Genomic DNA, 16,497 nt, shown 5'->3' with positions numbered 1-16,497 from the left:
GCCACTGTTCCCATTACACGCAGCCACTGTGCCCATCACACGCAGCCACTGTTCCCATTACACGCAGCCACTGTGCCCATCACACGCAGCCACTGTTCCCATTACACGCAGCCACTGTGCCCATCACATGCAGCCACTATGCCACCAAACGCAGCCACTGTGCCATCACATGCAGCCACTGTGCCAACACACGCAGCCACTGTGCCATCAATTGTCGCCACTGTGCCCATCACACGCAGCCACTGTGCCCATCACACGCAGCCACTGTGCCCATCACACGCAGCCACTGTGCCCATCACACGCAGCCACTGTGCCATCACATGCAGCCACTGTGCCATCAAACACAGCCACTGTGCCATCAAACACAGCCACTGTGCCATCAATTGTCGCCACTGTGCCCATAAAACGCAGCCACTGTGCCCATCAAACGCAGCCAAATTGCTGTCCCCCCCAGATTTGTAAGGGTTCCTACACCCATGAGTGCAAATGTATGACTTTGGCACAAATATTAAATGATAAATTGTGCTAGAGCAAGGACCTGTCGCCACATTTAAAAAAAGTCAAGCAAAAGCACAGAAAAATCAAGTATTTAAAATAGTTACTTGCAGTGTTTCTCTCCATAAATATAATTTTTTTATTCACTTGGTATGTGCCCCTGAACTTGTTAGAAAATTGTACCACTCCAAGATAGTTAGAAGAGTGTCTAATTACTCTTTACTTACCAAGTTTCTCCACCCCTCCCCTCACCCTTCACAGTAATGGTTGCCATAGATGGATCAAAATTCAGTCTGTTTACCGGGGACCAACGGAATTTCGATTCAGGTATGGCCACTGCAGCTGAACAGAAGTCAAGCTATCAACTTACTACTGTTGTTCAACTGCCATGTCAGCCACTCAATCGGCAGCTGCAGCGCTGATCTGTGTATTCTTACAGTGGGGGTGTCTCTCCCCTGTCAGATTACAATATTGCAGCAAGTAGCATGTTCATATAATTACATGGGAAGATTTTTTTTTAAACAAATGGTTTGGCAACAGGGTCTCTTTAGCCACCTCCCACACGGCCAATGCACATATACATATACAGCCGGGTGAGTACTTCCTCCTTCTGAATGGACGTTCAGGAACGTTCCTCAGAAGAAGGGGGATTGCGCACCCACGTGCCCGCTCAGTGGCGAGATGCCGATGCGAATGTGTCACCCGGACACGACGCATCTCCGATCGGCAGGAGGGCTCTGTGATTGGCCCTCCTGATGCAATGATAGATGTGTTCAATCACAGCTGTCATGTGATGTAAATAGAGAGCCAGTTGCTAGGCTATTGGCTCTCCTCTCCTCACACGGAAGTTGTCAGTGAGGAGAGGAGAGCTAATTGCTGCAGCCGGTCGGTGATCAGTGTGTATGAGCTGTTTTTTACAGCTTTTTACACACTGATCACCGGCCCAGTGTCCCCACACAGTGTAAACACACAAAGTCCCCACACAGTGTAAACACACACATGTCACCAAAATAGTGTCCCCACACACATGTCCCCACATACATATCCCCACACAGTAAAAACACCTGTCCCCCACATATGTCCCAGTAAAATCATATGTCCCAGTGATTATCAGCATACATATGTCCGTGATCATCTGCGTACATCACATGAACCAATTACTTTACACTTAACAGGATTTTTTTTACCAAAGACATGTAGCAGAATACATTTTGACTCAAAGTTATTAAGCCAAATTAGATTTTATTGGATTTCTTTTAAAATAGAAAGTAGAAAATATTGTTTTTGTTTTCAAAATGTTTGCTCTTTTTTTGCTTATATGGCAAAAAATAAAAAAAGTTGTGAATAAATACCACCAAAAGAAAGCTCTATTAGTGTGAACAAAATGATAAAAATTCTATTTGAGTACAGTGTTGCATGACTGCGCAATTGTCATTAAAAGTGCGAGAGTGCTGAAAGATGAAAATTGGCCTGGGAAGAAAGGGGGCGAAAGTGCCCTGTATTGAAGTGGTTAACATGTTTTTTTCTTTATTATTTCACATAGCTGTACAAATAAAGGGCATGTGTTATAAATGTAATGTTATATGATAATTCAGATTCTTCTTTATGAGTAAAATAATATAACTTTAATTTAATATTTTCCTACATGCCGATTCAATGATCATTTTTGGTGCTTTCTCCAGAAACGGATCACATATACAGAATTTTGCATTAATTAAATGTTTAATAGAACAGCTGCAGTGTGAGATAAACCCTTTTCTTTATGAAGCTTGCATCTTCTTTGTCTTTTCCAGTGCTATGCCCGGCCAATGAAATACGTGTCGACTCGACAGGTATCATCCTAAGTCCCGGCTATCCTGACAGCTACCCCAATCTTCAGATGTGTGCGTGGAGCATTAGCGTGGAGAAGGGTTACAATATAACCTTAATCTTTGAATTTTTCCATACTGAAAAGGAGTTTGACGTGCTGGAAGCTTTCGACGGTAATGGAACATTATGTGGTTGAGTCTAATTTGAAGCCTTTGTTCTGCTAATGACATTTCATACAATGCATTTGTCTTGGGTTTGAAAGTTTCTCCTGCACTAATCTGTAAAATTTCATTTGGAACAGGACCAAACAGCCACTATCCACTGCTGATTTCCTTAAGTGGGGATTATTCGTCTACTTTTAACATAACCAGCAGCGGACATGAAGTTTTCTTAAGGTGGTCAGCGGATCACGGCACCAACAAGAAAGGATTCAGAATACGATACATAGGTATGCTCCTTTTATGACCTCTAATAGGATAATTCAACAAGGCTCTGACAATTTTAAAAATCCATGGCAATCAATTTTGTTCTTTTTACTGGCTACAGTAAATTAGGTTTTAATTGGCTGCTTTTCGATATCCCACATTGCACATTATCATTCTTATTTCTTGCTCTTTTTTGGTAGTGCGTGTTTAGCTATATTAATATCCGTGGTATTTTTTGTTTAAAATAAAATCTATATTTTTATTTTCTGTAACTTAAATACAGAGGAATAAAAGACAAGTGGGAGCACTTGTAGATATATAAGCTGCAAATAAAGCAGATATTATTATTTTTTTTGAATCATGGAGGTTGTTAAAGTCATGGAGTTTTATGGCATACAAAAATGTACAAGTAAAGGTATTGCCTAATAATAGATATCACAAGATATTTGCTATTACTTTTATTTAAAAAAAAAAAAATCTTTTTATGCCAATCTATGATTTAGTTTCACTTAGTTAATGGGTCTTGGCTTACCCAGACTTCATAGCTAGGCCTTGCTTACCCTCCAGTCCACCCAGAGGGCCATTACTGGTCACTGAAGCAGTCTTACTACACATTGAAATAGCAGTTGGCAAGGCTTAGTTAAGAGGTCAGAAAAAGCCAGTGTGTAGTATAAATTATTAAACTAAAATAAAGAGGGGCACAGAAGAGGTTTTATGGCCAAATACAGTAGAATGTTCTAGATAAGTTTAGTTTTAGATAAGAGTAGAGAGGGATTAAAACACCACTTGGGATGGTATCACTGTTTGTACCCCTTTTAGGGAGATTCACCCTCTCTATTTGTCATCTTCCGATCAGCCATCCCCAGAACAGAAATAGAGGGGCAATCTTCCAATGGGGACACTAGTTTTGGTGACCCTGGATTCCCTCACTTTGAAGGGATTTCTTCTCACTTACTGTTTGACTATGGGCAGGGACATGAAGGAAAATCTCCCCAATAGGACAGATGGCAAAAAAAACTAACAGGGGTTATAACCCTCCCTCACTCTATCCAAAATTAAAGGAAAGGGTTTTGCCTTTATTTCGACTTTGCATTAAAAGTACATCTAGTACCGTTCTATTGCATCTTCCGACGAGCCATCCCCAGAACAGTAATAAAGGGGAAATCTTCCAGTGGGGACACTAGTTCTGGTGACCCTGGATTCCCTCACTTTGGAGGGATTTCTTCTCACTTACTGTTTGACTATGGGACAGGGACATGAAGGAAAATCTCCCCAATAGGACAGATGGCAAAAAAAATAACAGGGGTTATAACCCTCCCTTACTTTATCCAAAATAAAAGAAATAGGTCTTGCCTTTTGTTCTACTTTGCATTAATTGCAACCAATCAATGGTTTCTGGATTTAGGCACAATCCGCTAGCATTGTTCCTGGGTGTCTCAGTGGGCTACAGAGCCCCCCTCCCTCATTCTATGAAGAACAAGAGGAGGGGTTTGTAGCTCTAACTTCCTGCCCTAGAGTAATAGGGCTACTCCCCCATAGATACATTACAATGAGTAAGTGTTGTCATCCTAGCATACTTTTTATACTGACTGTGGAACCTAAGGAGTTAATCCTCTGCATTGTGTAGAAAGTCTGTTTTATCCTGTCTCCTCAGATCCTCTCCTTCTTACACTGTCTCCAATATATCTCCTGATATTTACAGAGCCTTGAGGGGCAAGTGGCACATGCTCAGTTTGGTGTGTATTGCTAGAGAGTTTTTTTTCTTGGGAGAGTGCATGTGATCAGCACAGGGCCAACTAGCATTGCCCAAACAGAGGGTCAGGGGTCCTGCATTCTCATAGGGCAATCATGGAAGAATGAAAACTCCTCCTACAAGCCTTGAGTAGACATTTATAGAAGTCACAGGACTGCCAAAACTGATGATGAAAAAAAGTTATTTAACCGTTTATATTTACTAAAATAATTGTATGTCCTGTGTACTGTAGGAGACCAGATATAGTGAATGCAGGGTCCTGGGTTTAGTAACACTTTCATGTAGAGAATGTATTAAGGTGAAAAAAAAGTTCCACCTGGGGGAAAAAAAAGTCAGCAGCTTCAAATACTCCCGGAAGTGGGGACGGGGACCTGTCAAAAACAGGTCCCCGTTCCACCCCCCCCCCCCCTGAAAGGGGCCAAATGTGGCACCAGAGGGGGGGAGCAAATAAGTGGAGGTTTCACTTTTGGGTGGAACTCCGCTTTAAGCTCTCACTGGATTTCTGGCAGGATCAACATTTATTATTTACATGAGAGAGTGGGTAACCGCTCAAAGAGAACCAGGTAATCTGATTCCTGTGGTCCGAGCCAAGGGTGCAGGCAGTGCAATCAAAATGCAGGTTAGGATGAAGGAAAAAAGCTGGGACAGCCGCACTCCAAAAAAACTCCTCCTTTAATTAAAAATCACAAAATACATGCCACAGCAAAAAACAGCACAACAAAAGAAAAGCTGACGTTTCGCACTATGCCTTAGTGCTTCTTCATAGCTATAAAGAAGCACTAAGGCATAGTGCGAAACGTCAGCTTTTGTTGTGCTGTTTTTTGCTGTGGCATGTATTTTGTGATTTTTAATTAAAGGAGGAGTTTTTTTGGAGTGCGGCTGTCCCAGCTTTTTTCCTTCATCCTAACCTGCATTTATTATTTACATTTATCAAACAGATTTCTATGGTATAGTTAACACATCAAAACAAAGTGGATGTTCATTATTATAGTTTTTGCACAATTTTAGAAAAACCATGACACCTTTTTATACAGTTTAAAAATGTGCTTAAAATTTTGTTTATGTTCTGTTTAGGAGTATGCTTATACCTAACTAATTAAACCAGCTGATGCTATGCTCAATGGACAATGCTTACACTAAAAACTGTTGTAAAATGTCAATTCAGGAAACATATTGATACTGCTTACCTTAATTGACTTAATTAATTTCGCAAAACAGTGAACACCAGCTTAGGATTGTAAGATTCTATAAATTTCTTTAGTCTATATTTATTTTCCATCCACTAAATACAGGGACATATTCCTGGAGAAACCACCGATATCTAGCCACGCTCTTGTAATATAATGTTGTGCCAAAAGATAAAAGGGATGGAAATTGAAGCCAAATGGCTGTAAATAAACATCTGAAGACTAAAATTACCTAAAATGTATGCTAATGGATTCAATCAGTATAGCCGTACAGTACGTATGTACACTATTCAGAGATAACATATCCAAATCACGCAGCATGTAAAGTTAGCAATTATCTATAATTACCACTTGTGAAATGCCTACAGTATTTCCACCCAGAATTGTTTGGGCAGACTGCCAACACATATCTGGCGATATAAACATGACCCATTACTATACTTAAAGGAAAAGACCACTTTTGTTAAAGAAACAAAAAAAAAACAAAGGCCATTGTAACACAATATAAATTAAGTGTACGTAAACCCAAAATCATTCTGCCTCTCTGTATAAAGGTAAGCAAATATTGTTTTCTGAATCTGATGCAAAATGTCTTACCTGCAGATCCTGCAAGTAACAGCACTTCTTGTTGTAGGCTGACAATTCTAATGCCACATACACACGATCACTTTTTGGCATGAAAAAAAAATGACATTTTTTAAAATGTAATTTAAAATGATCGTGTGTGGGCTTTACATCATTTTTCGGCTTTTTCAAAATGTCGTTTTTCGTGATGTAAAAAATGATCGTGTGTGGGCAAAAACGACGTTTTAAACCCGCGCATGCCCAGAAGCAAGTTATGAGACGGGAGTGCTTGTTCTGGTAAAACTAGGCCTAAACCTAGCATAAGGCTAGGTTTAGGCCTGCATTTAGACCACCATTCCTTCAAAAGTCAATTCACATTTAGATCACTTTTCAAGGCCTTATGTCAAGCAGTGAGGAGTTGATGTGACCGTCTCTCACCATCTGTTTTAACCCCATAACAACCACATGCATTGCACACAATTATTTGTTTAAATAGGTCGTGTTTGGTGGGTATTCTGCTTTCCATGTGCAATATTTTAAATACTTTTTGCATCGGACACAAAGCATTGCAACAATGAACACCCCTGTCCACTGCCATTTCAGCTTTAGGGGGTGATGGTTGGGGATGCTAAAAATGCTGCTTAACTGTACATTTTTAACTCCCCAACCACAAGTCTAAACAAAATATTGAAAGAACGGGATATGGGATTTTAAAGGTGCTAGAGATAATAGTCAATACAACATAATTTATAAAAAAAAAAAATTTTTTTATTGATAACAGCAATTCAAAAACTGATAAATACTAATCATTGACTGTTACCGGCATACATCTAATACCTAACATGTAACAGTGATGGATTGTATACAGTTGAAAGTAGCATCCATTTTTGTTTGACAGTTTCATCTGTAAGGCTTCTTCAAGACTGGAAGCGAAGGAATACTTTAAATATTTTTTCAAAAGAAATCCAGCTCATAGAGTAACAGAGGTCACTGCAATGGAACCAATCCCCTCCTGGTCTCTGTGTGTGCACATCGCTCAGATTCATTAAAAAAATTGCCAAAAGTTGTTTTTGAATGGGTAATTGAACAATCAAAGGAAGGCATCTCAAGAGGTTTTTGACTAGTATGGTTGTTTCTCATCCCCCCTTATGGGAACTTTTGGCAATTTTTTTTTAATGGAGCAGAACGATGTGCTGGATTTCTTTTGAAAAATTATTTAAAGTATTCCTTTGCGTCCAGTCCTGATGAAGCCTTACAGGTGAAACTGTCGAACAAAAATGGACTCTACTTTCAACTGTATACAATCCATCACTGTTACATGTTAGGTATTAGATGTATGCCTGTAACAGTCAATGATTAGTATTTATCATTTTTTTAATTGCTGTTATCAATAAAATATTTTCTATTTTTTATAAATTATGTTGTATTGACTATTATCTCTAGCACCTTTAAAATCCCATATCCCGTTCTTTCAATATTTTCCAATAACAGGGATGTTGGTGCTACAAGATATGTGTCTAATGGTATACTGATGACTGCCCACTATTCTTGACAAGTCTAAACAAACCCTAAGTTGAAGTCTTATAATTAACAGCTGCATATTCAGCCTGCCATGGATTCTCTGTTACTTTGCTATTGGGATGTCTATCAGGTCTGCGGGAGGCTTGCCCTGATTGGCAACCCAACATCCGAGGCAGACTGACACCAGTGCTATTAATTACAAAGCAGAGGCTTAGTGATGTTAGTATGCAACTGGATGTATTGTTATTGGCAGAATCTCCAGGAATAAACTTTGCAACACAAGAAAAAAAATTTGTTCCTAAAAATTAAATTTTTATTGTAATCTACCTCTAGTTGATTCTCTAAAACAGTCAGAAAAATTCTAATGGATCACAGATGTGGATCTCAAGCTCAAAATAGACTTTAGATAGCTATAACGGTAAGGGGTCAGGCTCACAGACCAGTATCTAAAGTAGTAGAGAAGCTTCCACCAACCAGCTGTATAAGTACACAAACAGGTCACCCTGGCAGATAAAACGCACTCATCTGACGTGTGCGGTCTAAGCACTAACTGGTGCTGTGAGTTAGTACCAGGTCATGGTCCTCAAGATTGCCCAACCAGGAGGTGAGCAAGCAGGGTCCAGTAGCAGATATAGCAGGTAGGGATCAAGCAGAAGTGTAGTCAGTGAACAAGTGAAAGGTCAGTAACAAGTGGTTTCAGGTTGGACTCAAGAGAAAGCAAAGTCGAGGAACAAGCCAAAGGTCAATAACGAATAGTTGCATGTTGGGATCAAACAGAAGCGTAGTCAAGGAGCAAGTCAACGGTCAGTAAAGAGTGGTAGTGGAGATAAGGACAGCTTCAGGTATGCAAAGGAGCAGGATATCGGCTGGATAGAGCACAATAATCTGGCAAACCGCAAGTGCAAAGCCATGAATTAAATAGGAAGTACATGGGAGGAGCAAATAGTTCAAGGTTCACCAGAAACAAGGCATAAGGCAAGACTGTATAAGGAATCAGACATGATGCTGTCCAGCATCTTTGGTGTCTCAGCAAGAAGAGCAACTGCCAATTCAGTAGCAGTCGTGAGTTCAGATCCTGATCCTGACATTAGCATTTTAGGTTAAATGAAAAAAAAAGCCAGATATATACTAAACTTTTTCTTAGATTAAAGTAATATTAAAGGCATTTTTTTAAAAATAACAAACATGTCATACTTACCTGCTTTGTGCAGCAGTTTTGCACAGAGCACTGGGAGGCACTGGGAGGCACCCAAGCAGCCATACTCCCGAACTGCTGCTCTGCATGTCCATTAGGACACAGAGCCACAACTCTGCCCACCCCCTCTCTCTCCTCATTGGCTCACTGGTTGTGATTGACAGCAGCATGAGCCAATGGCTCAGCCAATGAGAAGGAAGAGTCCCCGGAGAGCCAATGCTCTTGTGTACATCACTAGATCGAGGGGGAGCTCATGTAAGTATTAGTGGGCTGGGGGGAGGCTGTTGCACACAGAAGGTTCAAACCTTCAGCCTTTAGAACTACTTTAATTGCTTAAGGACCATGTCATGCCGATATACGTCAGCAGAATGGCATGTCTGGGCAGATCAACGCATAGAAACAAAAACAGGGGTAGATCAAGCGTTCTCCAGTAAAGGTAAACAACTAACTGCTTAGGGAAATCAGGGGATAGGTGGGGATGGGGAGAAAAAAGAAAAGGAAAATACACCAATCTTTTTAGTAAAAGATCACTGAACTGTGGATGTTAGTCCATTGAAGCAAGTTCATGTAAATGCTACAGTTGTACTCTCGCAGGGAGGGCTCCCGGCTTGCAGAAAGAAGCAAATCTGAAACAGTACAGGGAGACAAAGCAGCACCCTCTAAGCGTAGTAATCATGTTTTTAAAATGTAAAAACAGACAATTCTTATAAAGGTGTCACTCACAAAGTGATAAAAAACAAAGGCTTATCTGTAGGTTGTGTCATCCGCATAAGCATCCGGGGTAGAGGTGCTCCGCTGGTCCTGTAGTGGTGGAATGAGGCCCCGGTGTGTACCACACTACTGTCTACCGCAATAGCGGGACAGTAAGGCTCTGATTCTGGGGAGGGAGAGGGCGTATAGATGTTTTATCACCGTACCATCTACCATCCGTACCATCTACCGCAGTAGCGGGATGGTACGGTTTATCACTTAAGCGAGGCATCGCAAAAAGTGGCCTCGTTTTTAGCCAGCCAAATGGTTCGGGGCTTAAGTGGTTAAGTAGGAAACAGTGGGGGTGGGTGAGATTGTTAGTTGCAAAGATTTTTTTTTGACTATCTGTGTCCTGCCATGCAGGTTTTCCTTCCTTTCACAACAGGAAATGAAAGTAAATCTGTCCAAAGTGAGAGAAATACTTTCCTAGACAGTTGTCACTGTAACAATCATCCCATTGGAAGATTTCCCCTCCATTATTGTTCTGGTAACAACTCAGAATTGTGTATTGTCCCTCCCTTCTAGTCTCAGTGACAATGATCATCAGGACACATACTAAAGGTTTTACTAAAGGAAAAAAGGCTGTTCACTTTGCATAGGAGTTTGCAATTTGCAGGGGGTTGTGGTGCTTTGCATTTTGCAAAGAATACCCAATCATTTTTTTTGTTGCACATGATTTGATGTTGAAGGTCAGCAGAGCTTCACCTCATTCACTAAGCTCTGGGGCACATTCCTTTGCAAATGATATCTTCCCTTGTTGATTTGTCTATAGTAAATCAGCCCCTTAGAGAGACTGCCCCCCTCTAATGGGAGAACAGACTGCAATAAAAAAAACAGCAGTGGTACTATTTCCTCGCCATGCTATCCAAACTAAAAAATAAATGTTTTGGCATACTGCAGGGCCCCCCTTTATTGGGATTATTTTGACTGACAATCGGAGGGGTAGGCTGGGTGATTCCAGTATTCAATTGTAATCCTATCCTTACAGCTTTAGCAGTTGGTTTTTCAGCCCAAAAATCTCTTCTTGCACCCATTGAAGCACTGCAAGTCTTCTGTACTCTTGATACAGAATGTTCCTCCAATAAAGTTTCCTATGCTTATTTCATTGGTTCTACCAGCTGTTCTTTCAAATGTGATTTGATCATGCAATTACAGCAGGCAGAGCCTCCCACTTCAGTTGGATTGAGTTAGTAAGTGAGATTCTGTGGCAGTGAAAAAACTGCTGGGAACAACAATGCCTGAAGCCACCTTTTTACTTCTCCCCCAACTGCCCAGCTAAAATATATAAAGTCTATAATGCCAGCTAAAGTCTTGCTTTAACAAACTAAATGTAGCTTCTACAGTGTGCGGCTGTCCCTTCCTTTATAAAATATTGGATTGGTACAAGTTCAGCAGCTCAATAGTGTGGAGAGCTTGCTCCCTGCAGCTAGAAGGATGGGGACAGAGGTGTGTAGCCTGCGGTGAAGTATTCCTTTGCAAGCATATCAATGGGCACCGGAAATTTACCATGGCAAGTCAATGGGACCACACCACAACTGTGAGCCAAATGCTTGGCTTGAGGTTGCGGCACTTTAGTCCCATTATAAACTTATGTTTGGCAAGAAAAAATGCAATGGCTGACAACAGCTGCTTAGCCGCACTTTGAAATGTGATTCCCCTCAGATTGTTTTTCAGAGAATGGCTAAATGTTTACTTATGCCCTGTACACACAATCGGAATTTCCGATGGCATAAAATCCGATGGAATTTTCCATCAAAATTCTGTTCAAGCTGTCTTGCATACACACTGTCAGACCAAATTCCGACCATCCAAAATGCGGTGACGTAAAACACAATGACGAGCACAGAAAAATGAAGTTCTGCTTCTGAGAATATTAGATGAAAAAATTCCTTTCATCGGAAATTCTGATGGTGTGTACAGGGCATAAGTCAATTGGAGATCCATCCCATCCACTTATAACTGAATGCACGTAGCCTTTATTTGGCTGTATTGAGTGTTTTCAGAAGATGTGGATTTTATAATGATCTTCCAATGCATTTTCCATAATAAAGAAATAAATAATAAATTGATAACATTTTATTAATAAAAATTAATTAAACTCAATAGGGCGTGTAGGGCTATCTCATGGTTATGACTGGTATGGAGACACATGAAGTCAAGTGCAGATATTCCATTAACTGAATCCCTGAGAGATACAGTATTAGGAAACTATCAGGTAGTTTTACTCTTCACTATCATTAAAATAACTAAACTCCAATTTTAGGTGAACTGAGCCTTTAACATTGAATAGTGTTCAGTGGGTTGTTCTTAAACTGTAGCCTAAATTCAATACATCGGATGATTTATATAATACATTTTACATTTAATTTTCAGAAAGCTAACTTTTTTAAAAAAAATTTAGGCATGCGTTTCATGCCAAAATGGAATTTAGACTATCTGATGTGCAACTAGATTAAATCTGTTTGTTCTATAATGCTATCTTTTAAGTTAACTCTGTCACAACATTTCAGAAAATTGTAGTCTCCAAGGAAACCAGAGTTTGTTATGCAAAATAAAAAAACACCCCAAATCTTATCTATTGCATTTCATGGTTGACTTGTAGTGACAAACTTCCGCATTAGGAAGAGGTTCTTTCCTCCTATAATTGGGTTAACCTCATGTGAATTACAGCACAGATACTGCACAGCTGTTGTACCAGCATAATAGGCAGACATCTGTAATAACAAGATGTGCAATTCCCGATATTCAATATACTATACCAGCCTGTGTGAAAAATCACACACACATAATGACAGAACTGGATTTCACACATTAACACTTTTTTGTGACAAACAATATTTTGTGTTTGTTTGAAAGGAGGGATTGCCATTAGATAGCTGTATCTCTTTTATGACCGGAACTCATGGATACCTAGATTTAAACCGGGTTAAATGTAGACATGTGTGCACTAAAATATTTCATTTCGGAATTTTGTTTTTGTCCGAAAAATACATTTATTTTGTTACTCCCTAAATTCATTTTTATTTATTTTGTTTCATTAAAAAATGCATTCATCTGAAAATCCGAATTAATTAAGGTCAAATCTGTCATTGAAGTCTTATGGTGTTCATCGAATGTTCTAAGAACATTTGACGGAGCAGTTAAACTGTACGACGCCGCAATTGTACATTTCCGGTCAAATGTTCCGCCTACAAGCTATAGAAGAATTCTAATGTTGTATGACAGTAGTAATAATTATATTTATAAATTATTATTACTAGTCAACCAACATTCAAATTCTTCTATGGCCTATGGGCCGAGCATTTGACCGGAAATGTACGATTGCGGCGTCATACAGTTTAACTGCTCCGTCAAATCTTCTTAGAACTTTCGACAGACACCATAAGCCTTCAATGACAGATTCAAGGCTTGTATGTTTTTCGCTGCTTCGTCAAATCTTAGTCATTCATGTCGAATGGTCTACCCCAACACTGTCTCTATAATGTCAAATAGTTTCTCTCTATGTCGAATGTTTCCTCTCTATGTAGAATAATCTTGGACTAATAGAGTTAAGGTTAGGCACATTCGACAGCAGATTCGTTAGACACAGATTTCTATTGTCAGCATCATGTCGATTCCCCTAGATAGCTATTGAACTGTTGTAGCAACAAAAAAACTATTTTTTTTATGTCGGATCACTCGGATTTCGGATTCTGCACGTTTGTTTTTGTTTGTTAAAACAATAACAAATATACCTGAAATTCAGACGAAAATGCATTCAGACGAAAACGAATGCACAATTCTAGTTACATGTAGAAGTGTCAGTATGCATTGGTTAACTTGTCAATAACTTTTGGGCTATGGTGCATACCGAGTAATTTTTATATATTGTAGGGAAAAATTGGTTTTTATTTGGTACCTTGAATCAGTATAAAAAAGTACTGTGATTTTATTTGGGCCTGACAAATGCACACAAATGTGAAAGATGCATTTGATATATATATATATATATATATATATATATATATATATATATATATATATATATATATATATATATATATATATATATATATATATATATATATATATATATATATATATATATAATCACTTGATTTTAAAACTGATAGTATTCTTCAACTGCAGCCTGCAAATTTTCATTTGCTAGGGAACCACTCTGATTATCAGTGGAGAAGCCCAAGTCAGTGACAGCCGAGATTGAGAGGCAGAAGACACACAATGTTTTTTAGACATTTATTTATTAAGTGAGTGTAAGAAAAAGTAAAGCCAACTTTAGTGCAATATATTGATAACTATATATAGAACAATTTGTCCAGCAACAGTGAGAGTTACATGGGATTGGACAAACCTTAAATCAATATTGCACTAAGATGAAAGATGAAAATAAAATTGTATTTAAAAAATAAAAGGATGTTAATTGTTTATTGATAAATAGTATTTTTAGCAAGCTAAGTGTCATTTGGTTTAGAATTTTACCTCCTTTATTTGTTTATTTAAAGTGGTTGTAAAGGCTTTTTTGTCTTAAAATAACAAATATATTATACTTACCTGCTCATTGCAATGGAATGACACAGAGCGGCCCCTATCGTCCTGTTCTGGGGTCCCCTGCCGGCAGAGGCATATCTAGTGAAAACAGCACCTATAGCAAGCACTGAAACTGCGCCCCTGTCTAAACATTTGAAACCCATCTTTCAGATAACCTTAACGAAAAAAGCAGCTAACAAAATTTGTGATATTTATCATCCCTTGTGATACCTTGGGTAGTGACATATCCTCTTTATGGAGAAACCTAGGGTTTATTAGACCCCCGATCCTTCCTCTGCCCTCCAAGGCCAGGTAAATGCAGAACCAATACTGGAAGTGATGAAATCTTCAAGGCCTCCGTTTTCACATAGGAGAGCGAGAAACTGATGTTTCTCCTTCTTCTTTGTGCGCGACCAGATGGAATGGGAGAGCCTGAGAGAAAAGGGGAGGGCTGTGGCTGAACGCAGCAGGGATAGCACTGCCTTCGTCCATTAGCAAAGGTGCTGAAAGGGAGATCCTGCCTATGCTCGGGAGGAGGGAAGAAGAGACCCTCAGACCCTGGTAAGTGCCTTGCTGCCCAGCCACTCAACAGCACCCCCCTTCATATGGCGCCCATGGCACTTTCCATGGCTGCCATACCCTAGATATGTCACTGCCTGCCGGCACTTTTGTGTCCTCCACTTCGGTGTCTACCACCATAACAAGCCACTTGATATGATGGTAGAAGTGCTGGTTTGCTTCTGAGCCAGGCTGTGTGCACTCAGAGACACACACAGCACAGGTTGACACCACTACTAGTTACCTTATCACAGAACTTGATTGACAGCAGCAGGAGGTAAAGTTAGAGCGCAACTTCTTTGTGAATACAGGACCTGCCGCTCTAACTTACGGTGGCGTAGTGTATCTGAGATACGCTACGCCCGCCTATAGATAGGCACATTTCTCTGAATCTAGCTAATAGAAGCCATGGAAGACCTAGTTTTCTCAGCTAAGGTTAAAAATAATCAATACAAAGAAACGTGGAAGAGTTGGAATTTATTTAAGAATTCGGATGAGGGGAAAAGACTAATGGCCGAACCGGATCAATGAGGGAGCAGGGAAAGGGTGATTTCCTCACTTGTCTCTCTGTGAGAGAGAGTGAGAGAGAGTGAGGATTAAGAGAAGGGTTAGAATGGGAAGATATATTGAGGTAGTTTATGGGACGGTCCAGAGCGAATGTATGTGTATTTTTTTGATAAGAGGATTGTATAAGTATTTGTTTTTGGTATTGTATTTGCTCTGCGCCTACCCACATATTGTTTTATGTATAACAAGGAAAGAAAAATAAATAAACATATTAAGTGAAAAAAATAAAAAAAAATAGTCGTTCATTACTTCAACAGTTAAACTTGTTCAGACAATGATGAAGTTCATTCAAAGTATGCCCAACAACCTTTATATGAAAATGAAAAGAGTTCTGAGTACAGAAATAATTTCTGTACATAAATAATTTGCAACCACTGAATACCGCTATTGCAAAATCTGCCTTTTAGAAATCTGTCTACTTGCTGGACCAAGAATTCTTGCTAGGGTTGGATACTTGACATTGTACATAACCTTCCTGCTGGGCTCACAACAAGTAATTACTTCAAGACCTCTCCATAAAGAACTTATTTCTACAGTGCATAATCATACCTTGAATATCTTAAAGGATAGCTAAACAGCCAAACTGAGTTACTGAGAAGCCACTAATATCATTCCTGGAGGAGGATTATTCTTCTGTTCATATTTGATGACCTGTCATCAAGCCCATTTAAAGTTGAAATACGCTTGTGACTAAAATCACCAGGAAGCATGGTGGGGTTTGTTTATAACTGAAAGAATGTTAGATTTACCCCACTTCTGTCAGCTAATTATTAGCCTGTGGCATATTGACATTCACTGTGATTTCTGATCAACACCTTTGCTATAAAAAAAGACAAACCAAAATTAGAATTTGGTCAAATCTTCATTTGAAACATGGTGGATTTATTTATTTCCTATAGAGATTTTTTTTTTCCTATAGAGAATGTATTTTCCTATAGAGATTTGTTTTCCTATGGAGAATTAACCTGCTGTTTTGCCAACGTTTAGTTAGCACTAAGGCAAAGCGTTCTCATTTCCATGGAGCTTTGGTGAAAGTCAGAAGATTTGGGTGAAATACATTGGCATCAATGGAAGATGAGAAATCACCGTAATGTACCTCAGTAGGACAAATGCGTTAGTGTTGTGGCAAAGCATAGGTGTGAATGG

The 16,497-nt window shown here is 39.4% G+C and overlaps 1 protein-coding gene across 1 annotated transcript in view; it reads left to right on the top strand.

Annotated features, from left to right (window-relative positions):
* Positions 1 to 758: 758 nt before the first annotated feature.
* The window catches only part of CSMD3 (CUB and Sushi multiple domains 3), a 173,439-nt gene continuing 157,700 nt past the window's right edge, over positions 759 to 16,497 (top strand). The window contains exons 1-3 of the mRNA XM_040354643.1: positions 759 to 822; positions 2,289 to 2,477; positions 2,606 to 2,752. Coding sequence (XP_040210577.1) covers positions 759 to 822; positions 2,289 to 2,477; positions 2,606 to 2,752 — 400 coding nt within the window. The remainder of the gene's footprint in view (positions 823 to 2,288; positions 2,478 to 2,605; positions 2,753 to 16,497) is intronic.

This window comes from Rana temporaria, chromosome 5, assembly GCF_905171775.1.
Source record: "Rana temporaria chromosome 5, aRanTem1.1, whole genome shotgun sequence".
In the NCBI taxonomy this organism is placed as follows: Eukaryota; Metazoa; Chordata; class Amphibia; order Anura; family Ranidae; genus Rana; species Rana temporaria.
The sequence above is the reverse complement of the archived record's forward strand: the minus strand, read 5'-3'. Positions and strand labels throughout refer to the sequence as shown.